General features: G+C 49.3%; 1 protein-coding gene across 2 annotated transcripts in view; it reads left to right on the top strand.

Annotated features, from left to right (window-relative positions):
• Positions 1 to 21,314, top strand: part of SH3RF3 (SH3 domain containing ring finger 3) — a 365,943-nt gene that overhangs the window by 272,008 nt on the left and 72,621 nt on the right. For both annotated transcript variants that reach the window (XM_019715017.2, XM_019715016.2), the window contains one exon: positions 12,566 to 12,645. In XM_019715017.2, coding sequence (XP_019570576.2) covers positions 12,566 to 12,645 — 80 coding nt within the window. The remainder of the gene's footprint in view (positions 1 to 12,565; positions 12,646 to 21,314) is intronic.

Raw genomic sequence — 21,314 nt, 5'->3', positions numbered from 1 at the left:
CAGGTTATGCTGCAGTAACAAGCAGTCCAAACCCTCAGAGGCTTACTTCTCACCCGTACTGTGTGTTCCTCAAGAGCTGCTAAGGGCCAGCTCCACAGCGCCCTCTCCTGGGACACCAACCGAAACCTGCAGACCAAGTCTGGCCCACTACCAGTTGAGGTAAATTAAATTTTATTGGAACACAGCCACACCTGCTCATTTACACATTTACACAGCTGTTTTCAGGCCACACAGAGGGGTAGGCCTCATTGTGACAAAGATCATATGACCTAGAAGCCTACAATATTATATTTATTTTCTGGTCCTGTAGAGAAAACACTTGTGGACCTCTAGTTTAGAATGTCTCCAGTCACTGTGGCAGGTGTGGGAAATGTGGCAACTAGTGCAATGGCCCCTACAGGCTTCCGCATGGAGGTGACACATGTGATTCCTGCTCATATTTCAGGGCCAAAGCCAGTCCCACAGCCCCGCAGCAGCGGGTGCCCACGGGGAGGCAACCCTGAATGTTGGCAAACAGCACCCGCGACACCATTTCCCCCAGCGTCTCTGTATCTCTTCTCAGTTTTTAACTGTTTAACACAAAGGTGGGGGAACTTACAGAAGTGGAATCATTGTCTGCAGACAATGGCTGCGTGGGAAGAGCTAGCACTTTTAAAACCCAAGGCCAGCGTTCCCATGACAGTTGCTCTTGGACTGCTCATGTGGCGAATGCTGGTTCTGTGGTACTGAGCTCCCCACATTTGGGAAAGTTTCCCCAACAGGTTCTGGGTGCTCTCTGCAAAGCAGCTGAGACCTCACACGGACTGAGCCTGTCCAGCCAAAAACAGGCTCTTTTACCAGACCTCGTGAGTTTCTCGGTTTCAGAGCCCGATGGCTTACAAATTGATTTCAAATAAGCAAACAGAAACCCTTGAGACTAGGAAAGTGCCCTTTAAAATCAACGGAAGGGGACGTATTTGACAATCAGCAGAGAAAACATCAAAAGAGAACATTTCTCGATGTCTTCCCCAGTGTCTGAGAAGTGACAAGAACTCTGCCTGGAGCTCCCGGGCATCTTTATGATACACCCCACACCAGCCATGGTTGGAGTGGGCAGCTGTCTGTCTCAGGGCAGTTCCTCCCCTGCTGGCTGGGTCTTATCTCTGCCCCCCAGCCCCCCTGGACTTCTCAGCAGGAGGCGGTGCTGGGGGAGGGCTGAACACACTGACACAGGACCGCTGCTGACTCCTGCATGGCAGAGAACCCGCACTTAATTTTAGCACTTAGAGAAATTTACAAATTTAATTCCATGCCTTATAAGGAGAAAAAGTATAAACAAATGAATTTGGGATGAATAAAAAATAAAAATCTCATCCTGAGGACCTTGTGCGAGAAGACTTTTCTTCAATAAATCTGGGAATTGATGTACGTATGTGACTTACCGGCCTGCCTTTAAGGTGGGAACAGAGAACACTGTGGTTGCCAGTGGCCTGGCTCTATTTTTATCAGCTGCCAGGCTTTTTGTTCGTGGCATTCATGGCGTTAGGTGTCAACTGTGTTTCTTTTGCTTCTACAACATGACAGACACCATATCCACAGGTTTCTGCCGTCTGTTGTCAGACCAGAAAGGCCTGCATCAGGGATGGTCCCTGGTATCCCCTTGGCATCTGGGAGTTCTGGGTGTGCCCGTGCTGGCGCAAGAATGCAGGTGAGATGCTGCTTCCCTCAGTCCATCCTCTCAAGTTTGCTGAGCCTTTGTTAAAGGAACAACCTGTGGCAGGTACAAGTAGAGGTTCATCATGGAGCCAGCTTTAGGACCCACCTGGTCCGCCAGGAGACAAGAACGTAGCTGCATGCCATAGAGCATAGACAGTAGGAAGCAAAAAGTAGATCACCACAAGGGAAGGTCGTGGCAGGAGAGAGCTGGGAAGGTTGATTTGCCTCTGGAAGGAAACGAGGAAAGGAGGCAAGAACGGGCCCCAAGGAGCACTGAGGTCAGCTTCCTCTGGCTCTTCCGTATGTCGAGGCTTTGGTGCATAGGCACGTTATTTCTAGACGGGAGGACGATAAGGAAGTTCCGAACCTTCCCTCCCTGGCCCTGGATCTCCTAGCCACCTCCTGCCCCCCTCTCGTCCCAGGCCAGGCCCAGCCGCTCCCCATAGTACACCTTGTCTGCCCTCTCTCCAAGCTGAGTCTGCACAGCCTGCTCTCCACCTGCAGGCAACATCTGGACAGGGCTCAGGGTAGGGGGTTTCCAGCAGCCTTCCCTGACACGACCTCCTGCCCTCGCTTCCCCTGAGCTCCCACACCGAGGCTGATGTGGCCACCATTCTTTTCTTTTTTTACTTTAAATTTCTTTTTTAAGTTTTGAGTTACAGTTGCTATTCAAACTTATATTAGTTTCAGGTGTACAGCATAGTGGTTAGACATTTAGACATTTATTTAACTTATGAAACGATCCCCCTGTAAGTCTAGTACCCGCTTGACATCATACGTAGTAATTACAGTATTATTGACTATAGTATTCCTTATGCTGTACTTTACATCCCTGTGGCTATTTTGTAACTGCCAATTTGTACTTCTTAATCCCTTCACCTTTTTCACTACTCCCCAACCTCCTGTCTACTGACCATCAATTTGTTCTATGTATCTATGAGTTTGTTTCTGTTTTGTTTTATAGATTCCACATATAACTGAAATCATGTGGCATTTGTCTTTATCTGACCTATTTTATTCAAATGGTAAAATTTCATTCTATTTTTATGGCCGAGTAATATTCTGTTTTATATATATCACTCTTCTTTACCCATTCGTCTATTGATGGACACTTAGGTTGCTTCCATATCTTGGCTATTGTAAATAATGCTGCAATGAAGACAGGGATGCATATATGTTTTCAAATTAATGTTTCAGATTTCTTTGGATAAATTCCCAGAAATAGGATTGCTAGGTCATATGGTACTGCTACTTTTATTTTTTTTGAGGACTCTCCATACTGATTTGCATAGTGGCTAAACCAATTTGCAATCCCACCAGCAGTGCACGAGGATTCCCATTTCTCTCCATCCGCACCAGCACTTGTTGTTTGTTGATTTATTGGTGATGGCCATTATGACAGGTGGGAGGTGATATCTCATTGTGATTTTAATTTGCGTATCTCTGATTATTAATGACGTTGAGCATCTTTTCCTATGTCTATTGGCCATCTGTATATGCTCTTCAGTGAAATGTCTATTTAGGTCCTCTGTCCTTTTTTAATCTAATTGTCTTTTTGGTGTTAAGTTGTATGAATTCCTTATATTTTTTGGATATTAACCCCTTATTGGATGTATCATTGGCAAATATCTTCCCCCATTCAGTAGGTTATCCTTTAATTTTGTTGATGGTTTTCTCATTCTGTACTCCACATCCTGTGACTATATATATATATATATATATATATATATATATATATATATATTACAGTTGACATTCATTAACTTAAAGTGGATTAAATATTTAAATGTAAGACTGATAAATGAACGAACTAATCGCTTACATTTACATCTTTAATCCATTTTGAGTTTATTATTGTATATAGTGTAAGAAACTGGTCTAGTTTCATTTCTTTTCATGTGTCTGTCCAGTTTGCTGATAATGTTTGTCATCATCTGCCAGCCTGACAGCCTGTGAGCTTTGCTAAGACAGAAGGTGTGCTTGCTGCTTTTGTACCCGCAGTGTCTAGCATGGAGCCTCTACACAAGGGCTCTCAGACACATGCATGCATGGATGGATGGATGGATGGATGGATGGATGGATGGATGGATGGATGGATGAATGGACACACTGAGTTGAACAAAATGGGGTTTTGAAGTCCATCCCTCCTGCAGCCTCTCATTATGTAGGGAGCACCTTCTGCCTGAAGGCAGAACAGACGGATCATTGGGATGTGAATGTTGTACATTTTGTGCAAAACCAGATGAAGATGACGTTGGTCTTACAAACTCACACAGAAAAAGGGGATCCACAGAAGCTATTGGCACCTTCCTTTGACCAAAGACCATCGAGCAAATTGACTCTTGTATGGGGCGAAAGGCTAGAGAGAAAAGAAGTGAATGGAGACCCACCTATGACTCTTCCTCATGGGAAAAAAGGCTCAAGGGCTAAATCTATTGGTTCAAAGGTGAAACTTGTTCCAAGTTGAAACTTGTGAAGCCCCATTAGGTAAGAAGTATATCCTATAGCTACCTTTACAGACTTCCCCTTCCCTCGCTGGTGTTTTGAGGTTTTCATTCCCTAAACTGGAGCCTTTTTGTGAATGCTATTCTCCCATGCCCACCATACCCCCCCACCCCCTTTTTTGGACCATTTCCCTTAATAATTTCCAGGGATTTCTTGTTAAGCTTTTGGCACAGCTATGACTTTTTAGTCCTAACTCTTGGTCCAGTGAGGTAAGGGCAGGAACTGGAGGCTTGTCCTAGAGCACGACCAGCAAGCTTTTGTCGGTAAAGAACCAGATAGTAAATATTTTAGGCTTTGAGGGCCATGTGGTCTTTGTCACAACTGTTCAGCTCTGCCCTTGTGGGTAAAAGTAGCCAGAGACAACAGTAATTAGGTTAGTATGGCTGGATGCCAATAAAACTTTATTTACAAAAGCATGAAGCAGCAACTGGCCAGATTTGACCTGTGTGTGACTTTGTCCACTCCTGAGCAGACCATGGGACTAAGCGAGGGTCCTGTTCACACAGACCTGGGCTCAGCAGCCCAGATACTCGAGAGTCAAATTGTCTGTGAGCAAATCTGCAGGGAGGAGAATGGGCAGTGGGCAGCCTTCAAGTAGAATTCAGGTCTCCTTACAGCCTCGATCGTAGGCGGCCAGCCAGCTTTCCCCAGGGCTGAAGAGAGAACTGTGCAGGTTATGTCAGTGTGAAGCACAGCCCTCCCTCTCCTGGGACAGACGAGCTCTTCAGGCGGCTCAGCCTCTGACCTCCAGCTGCCAGCATGAGCTCATCCAGCCCAGGCCCCCACCCCACCAGGGCCTGTCCTCCTCACCCGCCCAAATCCCCCTGGCCCTCTGGCCCTGCCAGCTGTTTGCCGTTCTTTTTGGAAACATGCAGGAGAATCAGGCCATAAATGTTTTATTCTAAAGTTTTCTTTGGAGAGCACGTTCATAAGAGTCTGATTTACACTCTGTTATGGAGTGGTAGCGTGATGAAGAAAATATGCTTATTTCACTGCTCCTTGGGGTGATGACAGTGTTTCCTGGACTCATATTAAAAATTAAACTGAGGAGATGTTTCTTCTCAGTATCTTAGTCTGTGACACTGTAGAGCCCTTATAGCCCACCAACCCACAGACTCCCTTTTTCGCTCGTATTAATCCCAACAGGAAAATAAAACAGTCTGGTTCCCAGCTACTGCTCAGGGACCCTATTAAAATGCAGCAGCTGGGCTTCTAGTCTCTGGTGACAACCTGACAATTTAGAGGGGTCCTTGGCCACAGCACTGCAGCCAAAAACTGATGCTGGGCTTCCACTACTGAGGCTGGAATATTCTGAAGAGGCATACACGTCCCTGTAAGAAATGACAGCCGGTTCTTACTGACTGGTCTGTGTGAGACGTGCAGTCTCATGGTTCTGCCTTTTGTAGGTGGGAAAAGGAGGCTGGGAGGTAAGCAGCTGCCCCGGACCACGGGATTGCACCCTGCTGTGCTCCGGCCTCTTGACGGGCGCACGTGCTTGAAGGGCAGTGAGGACGGGGCACCAGGGAGAAGCGTTACTGGGCTCCCAGGCATGCTTTCTCTCTGTTCCATTTGATGAGGGCATCACGTCTGACCTGTGACCTGCATAGCTGACCCCTTTCATACTCGGCTCGTATTAAATGCTTGTGCGCTGGTTTGGCACATTAGGCCCAACGGGATTGCTGGAGCTGTCCACTCTATGGGGTCAATGGCTCTGAGGACCAAGCCCCCAGCACCCCGGGGTTGTTGACTGGCTCCCCTAGATCATAGTGTGTTCACCCATCTGGCCTGAACCCCCACGTGGGTCCATGATGTGGCCATCTGGAAAAAAGACGATGTGAATCTGTCTTATCACCGGCAAAGACCTTCTCGTGCTGGACCAGGGGCACAACGCCGTCTGCACAGGCTGAGCTGGGCTCAGAGCCGAGTGATCTTGGAGACAGGAAGAGTGTCTGTTTGAGGCTGTGTTCCCAATTATTTTTATCCAAAAGCAGCTGGAGCCCCTTCTCCTTCCTTATTTTTATCCCTGCCTGGTTTCTCTCGCTCCTGCCAAGCCTTCATTAATCCCCAAAGGCCCAGAATCATTTAAAATTAAGCCATTAGAAATCAGAGCAGTGTTACTGATGTGGCTCTTAGGAATAAACAGGCTCCAGTGCGGGCCCAGGAAGCCCCGTTCAGCGTGGTCAGAGCTGGAGGGCACAGGGCACGAGAAGCCCTGGTGTTGCATCAAATCAATCTCAAACCAGACTTTTCTTGTCCTGTGTGTCCTAGGAGTGATTTGTTAAGGTTGAGGCAGTCCAGACAGCATAGTTCTGCCCGAGGCTGGGCAACGTGCTCATTTGGAAGCCTGTGGATGCATTGTGCTTACAAATTTCTCATCCAAACCACTTAAAGTAGAGCCACGTTCCATTCTGTGGTACCTGCCAGGGGTTGGCAGGGCCTGGCTGCCTGTCAGCGCTGCTCAGGAGGCCCGCGATCCCATCCCATCCATTGCCTTCTGCTCAGCTGTCACTGGGGACACTCCCTCCACCCCCTGCCACCAGCAACACTGCTTGTCACCTCATATTGGTGGTAACAAAAATGAACACCCAGTTCAGAGGAGGGTGGATGGAAACCCCTATATAAGGAAGTCATGCTTTTTTTTTTTTCCACTTTGGGCTCTGTACTCCACTGTGCAGCGGGAAAGAAGGGACCACACTCTCAGCCAAGCATCAGTTTTAGATAATCTCCATCTTGACCTTCAGATAAAAGTGTTTTTACAAGTGTGACCTCTCTCTGCTCCTCCATTCTAGCTCTAAGTAATAGTTTGCTGTGAAATCCTATGTATTGGCTTTGTAACATTTGTCTTATCAAGTTTTAACTGAGAGCCAGGTTTCCAACAAATCCACAAGAATGCCCCTGCCCTCTGGCTTTCTGTAGGTGAAGTCCTGTCTCAGGGCGGCCCTCTGACTGCTCCTTGTCATCCACATGCTTGGGTAACCCTCCCACACCCCAAGTCCTCCCTGGCGCTCTTAACACTCTGCCAAATGGAGTGTTCTGTGTTCAGCTCACCTAGGGGAGTTGGCAGATGCCAGCAAAAATGGGTTCATAAGCCCTAATGGTACATGTCCGGCCCAGTCCACAGTCTCAGCCAGCCTTCTCTCTCTGCCAGGCGGACAGAAATCAACCTCCTGTGTTTCTCCTGGCCACAGATATCATTTCCTCCTATTGAATTGTGACTTGAGTGGCTCGAAGACATTGGGAAGTGGAAACCCCGTGCAGCAAGTCCTCACCTCGGCTCACTGGTGTTTTGCATATACAGTGCTGGTTTGGGCCGGTCTGGCTGTTTCAGGAGAGGAAACATGTTTATTTGGACAGGAAGCATGTTGACAGGAACCCATGCAGGTTCATCAGAGCTAGTCACCTTGTGTATCTGCCCTACTCACCACCCAGCTAACTGCCTTCTGCCTGCACACTGCTGCTTATGGTCGCCTGAGCCTGTTCAACAGAGCGGTGATCGGCAGGGTCATCCCCAGGGTCCTCTCCTATCCGCTCCTGGCGTCCTCCACAAAGATGGCATGTGTGGAGCCCGGGAAAACATGGGATCACCATCAACCAGAGCTTAATCTTGACACAACCCTCAAATAATTGAATTTTCTTATTCATTTTATGCCACTTGGACAATGTATCAGAAAACCATCGTCACTTGTTGATATTATAATGATGAAAAATTTGAACACATAGGTTTTTAAAAAATTATCCCAAATCCTAACTCTCCTAAGTACCAATGTTATCATTTGGTATGTACATTTTCAGACCTTTTTCCCATGGAAATACATGCATCTTTTATAGAAATGAGATAATCCTCCATAGCCGTTTCTCTAACCATCTTTTCCATTTGATGTACTTTACACAGCCCTCCACGCCTATCAGTATAAATTCCCTTCGTGGCTGTGTGGTGTCCGTGGTGTCATCTGCCATTGAACCTTCCACTGTGGGACATTTGGGTTGCTTCAGTGGTTCAGGTTTTCCATATTATAAGTAATGCTGCCGTGAAATCCTCATCTGAACCTTCATTCTGCCTTGTTCAAACATTTTAGGAGTCACTTTTAACAAGAATGGCCAGCCCCAGTAAGTGTGTGGTACATGCCCACACCCCCAAATTGAAGGGTTCATTCCGGTCTTCACCTTACTGGACTTCCCACAGCATTCACGTGGGTGATAACTGCTTCCGCTTGGAAACAGTCACTTTCCTGGACCCGGAGACACCAGTGACTCTTGTTTGTTTTCTGTCCTGTGCCAGTTCCTCTGCTGTGTATGCTGGTCCACAGGCTGAGTCTCTGCATCCTGTCTCCACACCCCACACTTTCCCCCAGGCCATCTCATCCACCTCGCATCTTGACTCCAGTAATAATAGCCAGCATTTATTCAGGGCTTGTTGTGAGCTATAAATTATCACACTTAATGTTTCAACTAAGCTGGAAGATGGGAGCCTTTATCACCCCATTTTCTCATCTCTCAGGAGTATCTGTCCTTAATTTCCGAAATTCTGGGAACCATTGATTCGCATACTTTACCTCACTTTTCAGTTGTTTCAAGTGGGAGGGTAAGTGCAGCCCCTTGTTGCTATGGTGTGGTTGAGGGTAGAAGTCTGTGACTGGCATCTTAGAGATGAGAAAGCTGAGTGAGGCTCCATGACACTGCTTGTCCAAGGTCACACAGACAGAGGCTCACACACTCGAGAGCTAAAGGCTTCAGTGAGGCTGCGTTGCTGTTTAGCTCGGCTATGTGCTGATGGGCCCAAACCTATCCACCCACGCCAGGCCCCTCTTCTCAGCTGATTGGCGTCAAAAGCTGCCCTCATCTCCAGCGTCTCCAGGCATGTCAAACCCAACATGTCCAGCACTGATGACCACCCCCAGATTTCATCTTCCCTGTCTCTTCAAATGGTGTCTCCATCTGGCTGGTCGCTAAGGCCAGGAACGAGGCTCATCCTCCTCCCTCATGCGCTTCAGCCCATGAATCCACTGGTCCTGTTGGGAGAGGAGGGAATAATGGCCTCCCAAATATGCCCATGTCCTGACCCCCAGAAGATGTGACTCTATTACCTCACTTGGCAAAAAGACAAGGAATCTGAGATGGGGAGATTACCCTGGATTATCAGCATGAGCCCAATGTAATCACAGGGGGCGGCAAGAGGTTCAGAGTCAAAGAGAAGTGAGATGATGGAAGCAGAGGTCAGAGAGAGATTTGGAGATGATACATTGCTGGCTTTGAAGATGAAGGAAGAGGCAACAAGACAAGGAATGCTAGCGTCCTACAGAAGCTGAAAGAGGCAAGGCATGGATTTTTCCTTAGAGTCTCCAGAAGGAGCATAGCCCTGCCGGTACCTTGATTTGGGACTTCTAACGTTTAGAACTGTCAGATAGTATATCTGTGTTGCTTTAAGCCACTAAGTTTGTGGTAATTTGTTACAGCAGCCATAAGAAAGTTATACAGATGGCATGGTGGATAAGCACTTGGCCTCCAGCACCAAACTGTCCGAGTTCAAGCCCAGCCTTGGCCATCCAGTGGCTGTATGAATGCGAGCCATTCACCTAACTTCTCTGTGCCTCAGTTTTCCTCATTTTATAAAATGGTAATTGAAAAAACACCCACTTCACAGGCTTATTGTGAGAATGAAATGCATTATTCCAGACGCAATGCTGGATGAAGGGGAGCCGTTGTTATTATTACTGCTGTTACTGTTCTTACCACATCCAGACCCCTCTCTCTCTTCATCCTCATGCCCCTGCTCCAGACCTGAGCTTCCTCCGTGCTTCCAAATGGGTCCCCCTGCAAGATGTGGGTCTGATCCTATCTCTACCTTTCTCCTGCTAGCTTTCTCCAGAGCATCTCTTTGCCTTCCAGGTGAGTACCAGAACCCTCCTGGTGGTGCAGGACGCCTAGCACATCCTGGCTTGGTACCACTCCGTGTCCCTTCCCCTCATCGCTCAGCCTTTCTTTCTTTCAGTTTCTTTAAACTTGCTGAGCTTGCCTTTGCCGGCCCTTGATGGACAGGCTTCTCTGCTCCTCTCCCGCCCACTCTGACCCTCACTACCTCTCCTCATGGGCCCACCCACTGCTCACTGAAGCCCTCTCTGCCACGCCCTTAGGTGAGGTCCCTGTTGTGTATTCCTGTGGCCCTGAACTTGCTGGGACCACTATGTCTATAATGCCATGTCTAATGCTTGTCCCCTCCCCCCAGTGTAAACCCCACACTGGGCCGTGTCTGCGCCCCGAGCTGGTCCTAACAGTCAGGTGGTCAGCAGATGTCAGTGAGGACCTAGAACATGCCCCACACAGGCAGAATAACCCTAACCAATTCTGACCATACTTAGCTGATGAGCTCCACACTGGAGGTGCTCACTGACCTCTGCTGACCATCTCCAGCTGGATGCTACACCTCCCCTGTGCCTGTTTGAGTGAGTGAGTGAAAGGCTGCAATACCCCACCAACACCTTTCTCCGGTGACCATACAAGAACTGTGGGTCCTGAGAAACCCAGCACTGGGGTACCTGCCCATATTCCAGGGGAAGGAGGGCCTGGAGCCAGGTGGCTGCACCTGTGGAGCTCGCCCTCCCATCCCTACCTGAAGTTCTGTGGAGGATGGTTCCTGGCCGGCTGCCAGTGACTACCTTAAAGGAAAACAATCCCAAGCTTTGAAGGGGAATGCCTTCTGGTCTCTTGCTTCCTTCCTAGGGAGGGCAGGTGTGGTGAGCAGACAGAAATCCCCGGAATCTATCAGCAGAAGGAATGTCCCCCCACCTTTCAGCCTAGTTCCCACACGGCTCTCCAGAAACATGGTGTGGGAGCTTGGAATGGGTAGTCCTTTGAGCCTTCGAGGTATCTTGGAGAAATGAAGGAAATTATGCTTCTGTGTTTCATGTTCTCATTCTGCCAGGCACTTTATTGTTTAAACAAGAAGAAATAGAATTTCTCACTTTTTAGAGGTTGCAGACATGCTGAGGTTTCTAGCACCTTTTACGATCCCTGGTGGAGGAGGGAAGTCAGCCGGTTAGGGAGGGATTGGTAAGCTGCCTAAGCACATGGAGCCCATCAGCTGAGCAAGGTCCAAACTGGTCAGTGAATTGATTGAGTTGTATTTGTTTCCTGGGGCTGTACAAATACCACAAACTGGGTGGCTCAAAGCAACAGGGAGTCATTCTGTCACAGTTCTGAAGGCCAGAAGTCTGAAATCGAGATATTGGCAGGACGGGTTGCTTCTAGAGGCTGAGGGAGAATCCATCCCATGCCTCTCTCCCAGCTTCTGGGGGCTGCCGGCCATCCTTGGAGTTCCTTGGCTTATAGACACATCACCCCAATCCATGCCTCTGTCTTCACATGGCTTTCCTTCCCCTGTAGGTGTCTCTGTTCTCCTTTTTTGTCTCTTATAAGGACACTTATAATTGGATTTAGGGCCCATTCTAATCAAGGGTAATGTCATCTTAGGATCCTTATATCTGCAAAGGCCCTTGTTTTAATAAGGTCACCTTCACAGGTACCAGGGGCGACAACTGACACATATCTTTTTGGGGGGACACAGTTCAACTCATTGTGCCATCTAAACAGGAAGACAGGGTGCTGCCCTGGGGAGGACGGGCTGGACAGGTGAGCTGTGTGGTGAGGGGATTTGGGGACAATGTTGCCCGCCATGGGCTAGGTCTACAGGGTTCTCTGTGCGGGAATTACCCCGGTAAGATCATCACAGCCCAGAGCTCTCTGCTTGGCCCTTAACCACTTCCTGCAGCCAGTTTAGCATGCGCCTGGTACTTAATGAACCATCGCGAAGAAGACCATTCCTCCAGTCATCTCCTCTCATAATAAACCCTTGAAGCTTTGAGCCCCTCGGGGTCTGTGGTGGGAGACGCTCTGCTCTGTCAGTCCTGTCACCCTGCAGACTGCCCATCTGCCCACAGCCAAAGGACCAAAGTTCTGTAGAGATTAATCTTCAGTTCCTGGGAATGCAGTCTTTAAGTGAGCTCATGCTCTGTAGCATGAAAGGTTTTGTCTGAATTTTCTTTGACAAACACAGAATAATTCATTCAAGTTCTAAGAATAAAAATGGGCCTCTGAACACTGCCTTCTGCCATGTTAAACACGGTCTGATGGTGATCCACCCAGATGCAGGCCAAGAGTGGTTTTCTGAGCAGTTCTTTGGGACACTCTTGAGAGCCACCTTGGGACTGGGGTCACTGGCCGCCAAGCTCTCTCCAATGTGCTGAAAAAACGTGTTTAACAATCCAGGCAAGCGGACCCTGCGGGGAGAACAGACGCCTCTGGGCTCCAACCTGACTTTGCCTTTCTCTTCGTTGCCAACTCACTCCTGTCTCCTCTTGTCTGTTTCCAGGACTCCTCCTCCTCGGTCGGATCTGTCCCAGCGGCTGAACAGCAGGGCACGGCTCCCAAAGTCCAGCTGCCCCTCAACGTGTGAGCTGCTATTTATATTTTGGGGTCCCATGCCTTCTCTCTCCCACCCCATGCTAGCATGTAAATGTATGGTTTCTATAGGGGTGTCTTGTGCCTAGTTGGTCAGTTTAGTTATGTGCATCTAATAATACTGCTGATGGGAGAGTGTGGTAAAGAAAAGTTGAGCAGGTTTCTTGAAATGTCATTCTCCCTAGGACATTTATTATGAGCAAGGGGGATAAACAAAATATTTGATATCACAGGCACTGGCCAATCAGGAAAGGATGAGCCATAGCACAGAGAAGACTCCATAGGCCCCTGAGGTCTGGGGTACAGGCTCTGGATGTTGGGGGATGCCGGAGCAGTGGGTGGTCGTGGGGGCTTCACGATGGCTGGTTACCAACTGCTCAGAAGTAGCTCAGTGTCTTAACAACCATAACTGTCCAACCCATGAGTAGCAGATGCGTATCATAGCCAAATATAACCAGATGAATCATTGCTAGAAGTGAGATGCTTATCTTGTTTAGAAAATCTGCTCTTGTTAAATTACAGTTCTTAAAAAATACAGGCAGTTTAAAAATTCCCCACTTAAATGACGCTCTGAAGAATTAGACTGCCTTCTATTCTTTTATTGAGCAATGAGTCAGTTACTTGGATGAATGTTCTCAGGCCGAGAATATGAATTTGGCAAAGAATATGGTGAGGTAGAAAGTTCCATAGATTCCATGCAGGTCAGAGGGACACTTGAACCTGTGTTCTTGTAGAACAAGTATATTTCAAGCAAAAATGCCTTTTGAAAAAGCAACTTGCCAAGCTCCAAAAGGTTTCCTAGAGGTAGCTTGACTATCCTGGTACATGCTCACCTACTTCACTAAGCCCAGTGGAAATGTGCACTTTTACCTGACGGATGGTAGGAAATCGCCGAACGTCGTCCCTTTACCTGCCCACGCTGCCATGATTGGGTTATTACCACAACCAACTAAACAAAGAAAATTGAGACTTACCCATATTTAACCCACCTTCCTGGGGGCCACATAGATTAGTACGCTGTCTTCTAGATGTCTTTGGGCTGAAATTCAAGTTTTCACCAACACTGGACAGAAGATGCTCCCTTCTGACTACGTCTCGTGGACAAGCTCTAGTGGCTTCCGCTCAAATCTGGGGCCCGGGGAGGTGTATGGGGGAAAGATGGTGGTGATGGTCTTACTCTTCTTGAAGAACTGGATGTAGGACCCTTTCCCTGAGGAAGTAGACCTGCATCCGCGGGAGACCTTTGGGCCCAAATGTAGTTCCCCAAATGAGAGGCAGGACACAGTGAGCTCCTCAAGGACAAGGCCCAGGTGTTTCATTTTGGGGTGTCCCAAAAGGAATGCCTGGCACACAGGCTCCAAATAAATGTTAACTTGTTTGGTGAGAGCCACAGCCTTCCCCCTCCTGCATGCACAGGGCTCCTGGTATCAGCCCAAAGCCCTCACTCTTATGCATCAGGTCAGCTACCCAAGAAGGCTGCTCTGTGTTTGGGACCCAAAAGGTAATACAGTTCCTAGAATATCACTCCCCAAGAGTTGTGAATGCATTCTGGAGGCCTCAGCCATGCCCAGACCTTCCATGTCACAGGCTTTTGAGTTTGGTGCACAGTATGGAGGGACTTTTTTCTCGCCCCACCCCCTCTCCGCTCTGCCATGGGGTCCCCGTCCTTCTGCTCTCTCCTTCTCTATCTCACTTCCAGAACATCCCTGTCCCTGTTTGGGTTGAGATTTTCATTTGGGTAACAGAAGGGAGTCTTCCATGTCAGATAATGTCCTTCAAAGGATCGTAAGGATTTTGTCAGTAATGTTTCGGTGATCACGGTGGTCATCGGAGCAGCAGGGGACTCGTGTCCAGCTTGACTGTGATTGGCTGTTATAAGTTAAATGTATGCTTTCCGTGGCTGTTTACACCGAGTAACAAGCACCATGGCTCCTAACATCACTTATGTTACAGCACTATGCGCCATCCATTTTGAGAATATGACCTTGAAATCACATTTTTCATTTTATTCCTAGGGAGGAGAAGGTCAGATTGATCTCATCAGTTTATCAAGTAGGGATTAGCCTGACCTCTCACCTATACTCTTTAGCTCCAAAAAGTTAGTGGTGCATGCATACCCCTGACAGACATCTAGGGTGCGAATATGGTTGCTCTTTATCCAATTGTTCTTCCCTGAAAAGTACCGATAGTCATATAGTCTGAGATTGAGCATGAGAACTGTTGCCTTCACGAAAACAATTGCAGCAATAAGTGTGCTGCCGTGAGCCAGGGAGTCCTCAAATGGTCATGGCCTTGGGACTCCAGGGAGTACCCTGCCCAGCTAAGCTAAAGGCCAGTGATGGAATAACTCCAGTGGGCCCACATGCTGTAATTCACATTAGCCCGTGGGTTTGCCTTCTACAGGTCAAGTCATGTGCCTTGAAGGTCAGCTGTGGGTCGAAGGATGTTCTTATCCCCTTCTTCCATATAAAAGGTTTCCATGAGCACCAATTTCCTAAGGCTTTCACTGTCCTGAGACACAAGAAGGGGTCTCAGTTTGCCCACCCTGTGGAGGATACAACTGCTCGTCTGTCTCGACACTGACACACTGGCCTGTGGGAGGTGATGCCCTCCCTTCTCACTTCCTCCACACTGGGAGGCCACCAAAAGTCCATTCCCTGTCCCCTGGGCTTGTCTGCCATTCACCTGCCTGACCTGCAATGCTTCCTGGGTATAGAAATGAGTGTTGGTCCTGGATATCATGCTTCGGGTCAGAGACAGCCCATCTGGATGGTGTGAAAGCTGGCAGAGAACACTTGTGAATAGGCCACCACTCAGGTGGGGTGTGAGTTCTCACTTCCACTTTTCTTTGGGCCTCTGAGAGGCAGATGAGGGGGTAAAGGACCAGAGGGAGCCAGAAGAGAGAGTGACCCTCCTCCAAACCTCACCTCCATTTGTCTTGAGGGTCAAGAGGTTGCCAAGTCACGTAAGGACTACACAGCCCTCATGCCCTCACGTTTTGTGATGTTGGGAAAGGGCCTGGTGACCTGACCATGCCCCACACAGGAAAGGAGTCTCTTCCACCACAAATCCATTAACACAGAGGCTGGTTCTGCACTTCAGTGTGCGATGGACTGGATTAGTGTGAGCTCAGTACATCAGGACCCAGTAACATGAGTCCCTGCCCAGGCTGGGGGCTGGGGCCTAGAGGGGTGAGGCCACCATCCAGCCATCTCTGACAGCACCTGGCCTCCAGGTCAGCACTTCCAGGGTCACAGGTACCTGCCGTCCAGCAGTCCTGTTATGCTGATCACCTTCAGGGAGAGAGCAGAGAAAGGCCCCAGGCAGGTAGGGAGTGAGGAGAAATGTATGTGGTCAGAGCAGAAAAATCACCTTGAGCAGAACAGAGAGCCTGGCGGGCAGAGGTTGGAGATTTGTAAAGGTGCCAACAGAGCCACTGCAGTGGACAGAAAGCCAGGCTCAAGCCCTGCGGGTGCCGTGTTGTCTAAATCTGGTTTCCTGGAAGCAGACATGAGGCTGAGGCTTTTTGAGGACTGCTGTCGGGAGCCACGCCTATGAGGAAGTGAGGCGCTGAGCTGTCTGTGCTTGCAGGGAAGCCTCGGGGAGCTCTGGAGCTGAGATGGCTCTTCAGTTTTTCCAACTGAAGAGAGATTCTGTGGGCTTCAGGCAGCCCCTGGGAGAGGTGCAGCCTTGTGAATCTGTGCCCTGCAGGGAATGTCCCACCAAGGACACTGCAGCCGCCATCGGGAGCCCGTGGCCCACTCTGGGAAACTGTGCTGTGGCCCTTGAGCAGCGTTTAGGGTCAAGCACCACCAGACCTAGCACAGAGGTGGGTCTTCAACCTCAGAACGCAGCAGAAATCCCTGGAGGGCTGCTGAAACACAGATTTCTGGGTTTTATCCCAGTCACCTGGGTACCCCCAATGTACCCAATGTACATCTCTAACAAGTTCCCAGAGATGCTAATGCTGCTAACGCTGCAGGACTATCTGTTGGGGGTCACTGCACTGTAGCCCCCACAAACAAGTTTCCCAGGAGCTGGCCTCACAGCACACCACCCCCACCCAGTTCCCTCCTTCCCTGGGCTCCTGCCATTGTGTTCCTCCTAGGAGAGCCTTGTCTGAACTAGGGCCCACTGCTGTTGGGTTCCTGGGGAGTCAAGACCAACAGAAAGGCTGGGCAAGGGGCTGGCCACCCCACGGCCACCCAGCAGTTCCCCAAACATTCCTCGGTTCTCTCCCTATGAGCTTCTGCACTCAGCCCCATCTCAGCACCTCATCAACTCGTGGCTCCCCCAGCTCAGCTGCCACCTCCTTCAAAGGACACCTGGCCTGCTGAACGTGGGTAGTGCCCCTCTCAGGCCCTGTGACATCCTGTGTAGACCCTGACAGGACACCTACGCGGTCTGTCTCCCCCGCCCCAGAGCGAGTGCTCCTGGGGCAGGCTCCTCCACCACCTGGCTGCACCTGGCTGTCATTTGGTAGACATCTATTGAATTGAACAATCGATGAGTGGGCACATGTCTCACTAATTGGAGCTGGTGTGGCCCTGGCAACCAGAAGAACAGGAGGAGAACACTTCACAGGAGGAATGGAAAATAATCTTTTACAAGAAACACAAGCCAATAAAATAGAGGAGAAAGGGTGTGAAATTAACAAAGGCACTGAGATAAATACTTTAATTCTCTCCTTGGTTCCAGCAGAAGGGAATTCTGTAGACAATTAACAGTAAATGAAGATCTTGCTATAGAAATGAGCAAGTTACACGAGTGAGTGACTGCAGTGCTCGGCGATAGCCAACAGGCTGTTTGTAAAAATAGACAGCGCGTGACTAAGTGGTCACACCTGCTGGGCACGTCCAGTGTGCACACGTCTGTCTGAGGGTGCAGGGGGCAGGTGTGGGGCCTGGTGGTCCACTCCTGACTCACACGCAGGACTGTTGCTGCTCAGCGGAGGAGGAGGCTCCTTCTCACTGGCGTGAAAGCCCCATCTAGGCTGCAGGGCGGTGGGGAAGAAGTGGCTCTGAACCAAATTCTGCTATTGCCTTAAAAAAGGACCTTTAGTACCAGCCTTTGTGTGTAAATCTATAGATGTGAATTCTGGGCCTGGAGGGGCAACTCCTGTCTAATCTACACATGTGACAGAGACCACTCAGAGCCCTCCATGGAGGCCAGCATGGAGCTGCCAAGGCCTCTTGAAGGACTAAAAAGTGAGAAGCAGGCCCTGGGAACCAACATGACTATCCAACAGCTCAAATGTTTCCTGGGTATTTATCGCAGATGCTAGCACTTCATTTCCTAAATCTGGAGTGTGAATTGCCCACTGTGGAAGATGGATGCTAATGGACATAGCTCACTGAGCCAGGTGTGGGCAGGTATGGGCGGCCCAGTCCTCAGGCTGCTGAGCCAACGTGGGCCTTGTACACTTGTCACCAGGGGCTGGTCCTCTCTCTAGGAGGGACAGATCCTGCTTCCATAGCTTCACACTCCACTAGCAGTTGGGCGGTACAGGTGGCCCACTGAAGTCACCCAGGTCCCAGAGGCTGGAAGGGTAGGTGGAGAGACGAAGAAGGAGGCCCCAGTCACAGGAACCTTTTTCTAGGCTGCCTGCCCACAGTGCGCTGGTCAGAGGGAGCCTCGGCACCTCCTTGGGCTGCCTTGGTATTTCCACTAAAAGAAGCTTTTTCAACTCCAGGCTTCCTCTCACTCTTCGACTCACCTCTCACCCATCCCCTAGGTTGCTTCCCTGCCCTTCCTCCAGCCCCCAGTTCCCCATCTTCACTGCTTTCTTCCTTCTGAGTGCTTCCAGGCCAGCCCCACTCCCTCCGGGACAGACACCTATTTTCTCTGCCCTCCTTGGACTGTCTTTTATCCTCTGCTTTACCTTTTCCTTTTCATTTCCTCTCCTTCCTTTTTTGAGATCTGCAGCCTGCAGCCCCCTTCTCTCTGCATTTTCTTTAATCCTTCCACAAGCACTTCGTCATGGTTCCCATCTCATCCTTTCGTAATGCCAGCTCTCCATACTCACCTCCTAAAGGCGGACACCCCAAACCTATTTGCTCTGCGCTTATTTTTATGTTCACATTCAGCTGGCCGATCTTGAGACAGTATGAAAGTTTGCAGTATACACACTCACACACACACACACACTCACACATACTCACACATACACACTCACACACACTCACACACACTCACTCACACACACACACTCACACACTCACACATACACACACACACACACACACACACACATTTTCCTTCAGCAATCTTAATCTAAGTCTCAAAACCAGAGCTCCTATTTTATTCTTATTTCAACAAATATTTGTTGAGAACCTGCTACGTGCCAGACACTATTCTAGATACTGGGGGTAGAGCAGTGAACAAAAACAGACAAAAATCTCTACCCTTGTGGAGCATACAGTGTAGGGGGTGAGGAGGTCAGGAGTATGAGAGATGAGAGCCCCAGATAGAGGGGAAAATAAGTACAAAGGTCCTGAGGCAGGAACTTGTTTAGTATATTCAGGAAGCATCTTGGAGTAAAGCTTCCCTGAGCCAAGGTTGGCTGGGTCCCCTCAGCTACAAATGTATACACGTGGTCCCCTTCCTGTGGACTAGACTCTGGTTTCCCGCTGCACTGTCACTCTGCCCTCCGCAGGAGGTAGGTGTGGCCACAGAGTAGCAGGTGGCCCCCTCTTACCCGTATCCTCATTAAACTGGATGATTAGTCACAAGAGGACACAGATGCTTAAAATTCCTCAGATCCCACATGAATGTGATGAGCAGTGGGGAGATGAGAGAGGAAGAGAAAGGAATTTATAAACTCTTCAACACAGTACCCTTATTGAGGACATCGGCCCTTCTGGAAACCTCCATGTGTGAAAAGGAGTCTTCAATAAGGTAGCAGAGACTTGTCACGGAGGAACCTGAGCTGTAATACACCCTGTTATGTGCTCTGTGATCTGTGCAGGCAGGAAACCTGAGGAATGCTGCTCCAGGACACCAGGTGATGGCCCAGTGGCCCAGTCCTTCAAGGGAAGTGTTCAACAGCCAGCAGCCAGCAGCAGCCCAGAGGGAGGAGGGGTGTGCGGGAGGCCCATGGGACTTCTTCTCCTGGGCCCTGGGGTGGAGACGAGCTGGAGGAGCAGGCCAGCAGGGAGCCACATGCGGAGAGCCAGCGAGTGCTGCTCTGCCCTGCGCCCGCCAGGCTCTGCCCAGGACCAGGAGTGAGTGGAACAGAACCTCGGTCCCCAAACCTTGTTTAACAAGCCAGAGGATGAGGGCCACAATGGAACAAAGGCAGCACATGGTTGCCCACCCCCTGACCAAGGAAATGTGATTGTTTGGTGAGGTCTTGCACACATGCACACCCCAAGGAGCCAGCACTCCCAGCTTGGCATTCTGCTCCTGCCAGTGTGTATTCACCAGCCACAGAATCAAAAGATTGTTCTCACATCATGAAGAGACAGAATGAGGCAAACTTAACCAGGGCTTATGCTTCAATTATATTTCCTTGCGAACAGGCACAAAAAGTCTTACGTCATTTTAATCGGTTCACAAGCCTCCCAGGGATCCCCTTTCTTTTCCTCTTCTTTTCATCCTCCGTTTGCCTGAGCCAGAGTGGTGAGGAAGCCACCTGCCTCCTCCTCCCACATGAGGCAGCCCCGAATGGTAAAAGGGCATCCCCGCACCAGCATCCATGGTGTAAACGCAGTTTTCAAGTGACTTTCCCTTTATAGTATCTCCTCTGTCGCCCTCAAAGAGCTCCCCGAGAGTCATCAAATGTGAAAACAGAAAGATTACAACCCACATTCTTTTTGTCACATGGGCAGTGCTGCAAAACGTCATTCTTTATGCTCGCGACAAGCTAGGGGTCCTCTCCTATAATGGCTTGCTTTATGCTCCCTGAAGCCCAGAGTCCTTCCTGTCAGTTGGATGAAATGAAGATGTAAGCCTTCCTGTCACCCTATGGATGTGCCTTAGGGAAGAGGGGAGGTGGGGGTTGAGGGGCAGGAAGCCTGTAAACACAGGAAATAAAAAGGTCTCCATTGAATCAAAGAGAAGTACTTGTGGTGTGTAGATTTTGGATGTTGGAAAGGGGTGACAGAGTTTACTTCATGTTATCTTATGGCCAAGAAATCTGTGCTTTCTACAAGATTCTCATTCTGTTCTAGCATATTGCTCACTAGACCTCTTGGATCCCGGAGGTCTCCTTTCTTTTTGCTTGAACCCTACCAAGTCATGTCCCATTTCTGTATTCACCGACTAAGAAGGCCCCTCTCAAGGTTGAGAGGGTGTCTTGAGGGGGTCTCTGAGCCTCCTCAGTCCCCAGAGACCTGCCGCCTGCACAAGCCCCAGGAGCCGATGGGCCCTGGAAGGGGTCACCTAAAATCTTGGGTCTCTTATTGAAGTGAAGCCCCCATCAACTTTCCTCTCTGAATCTTATGAGCAAATACATTTGCCTGACACCGTTCTCTCTATCAGCTCAAAACCAACCATTCTTCAGACCTCAAAGTAGCAAAGTACTTTGCAGTATTACCCATTCCTCACAAGAATCCCGTGAGGCTGGGGTCAGGGGGCCACCAGGAATTTTACAAGGGGGCTTGGCCCAGCTCATGGATTAACTTAGAGGCACACCTTCTAGACCCCAAGCCACTAGACCC

Source organism: Rhinolophus sinicus, linkage group LG05 (assembly GCF_036562045.2).
Source record: "Rhinolophus sinicus isolate RSC01 linkage group LG05, ASM3656204v1, whole genome shotgun sequence".
Classification (NCBI taxonomy): Eukaryota; Metazoa; Chordata; class Mammalia; order Chiroptera; family Rhinolophidae; genus Rhinolophus; species Rhinolophus sinicus.
The sequence above is the reverse complement of the archived record's forward strand: the minus strand, read 5'-3'. Positions and strand labels throughout refer to the sequence as shown.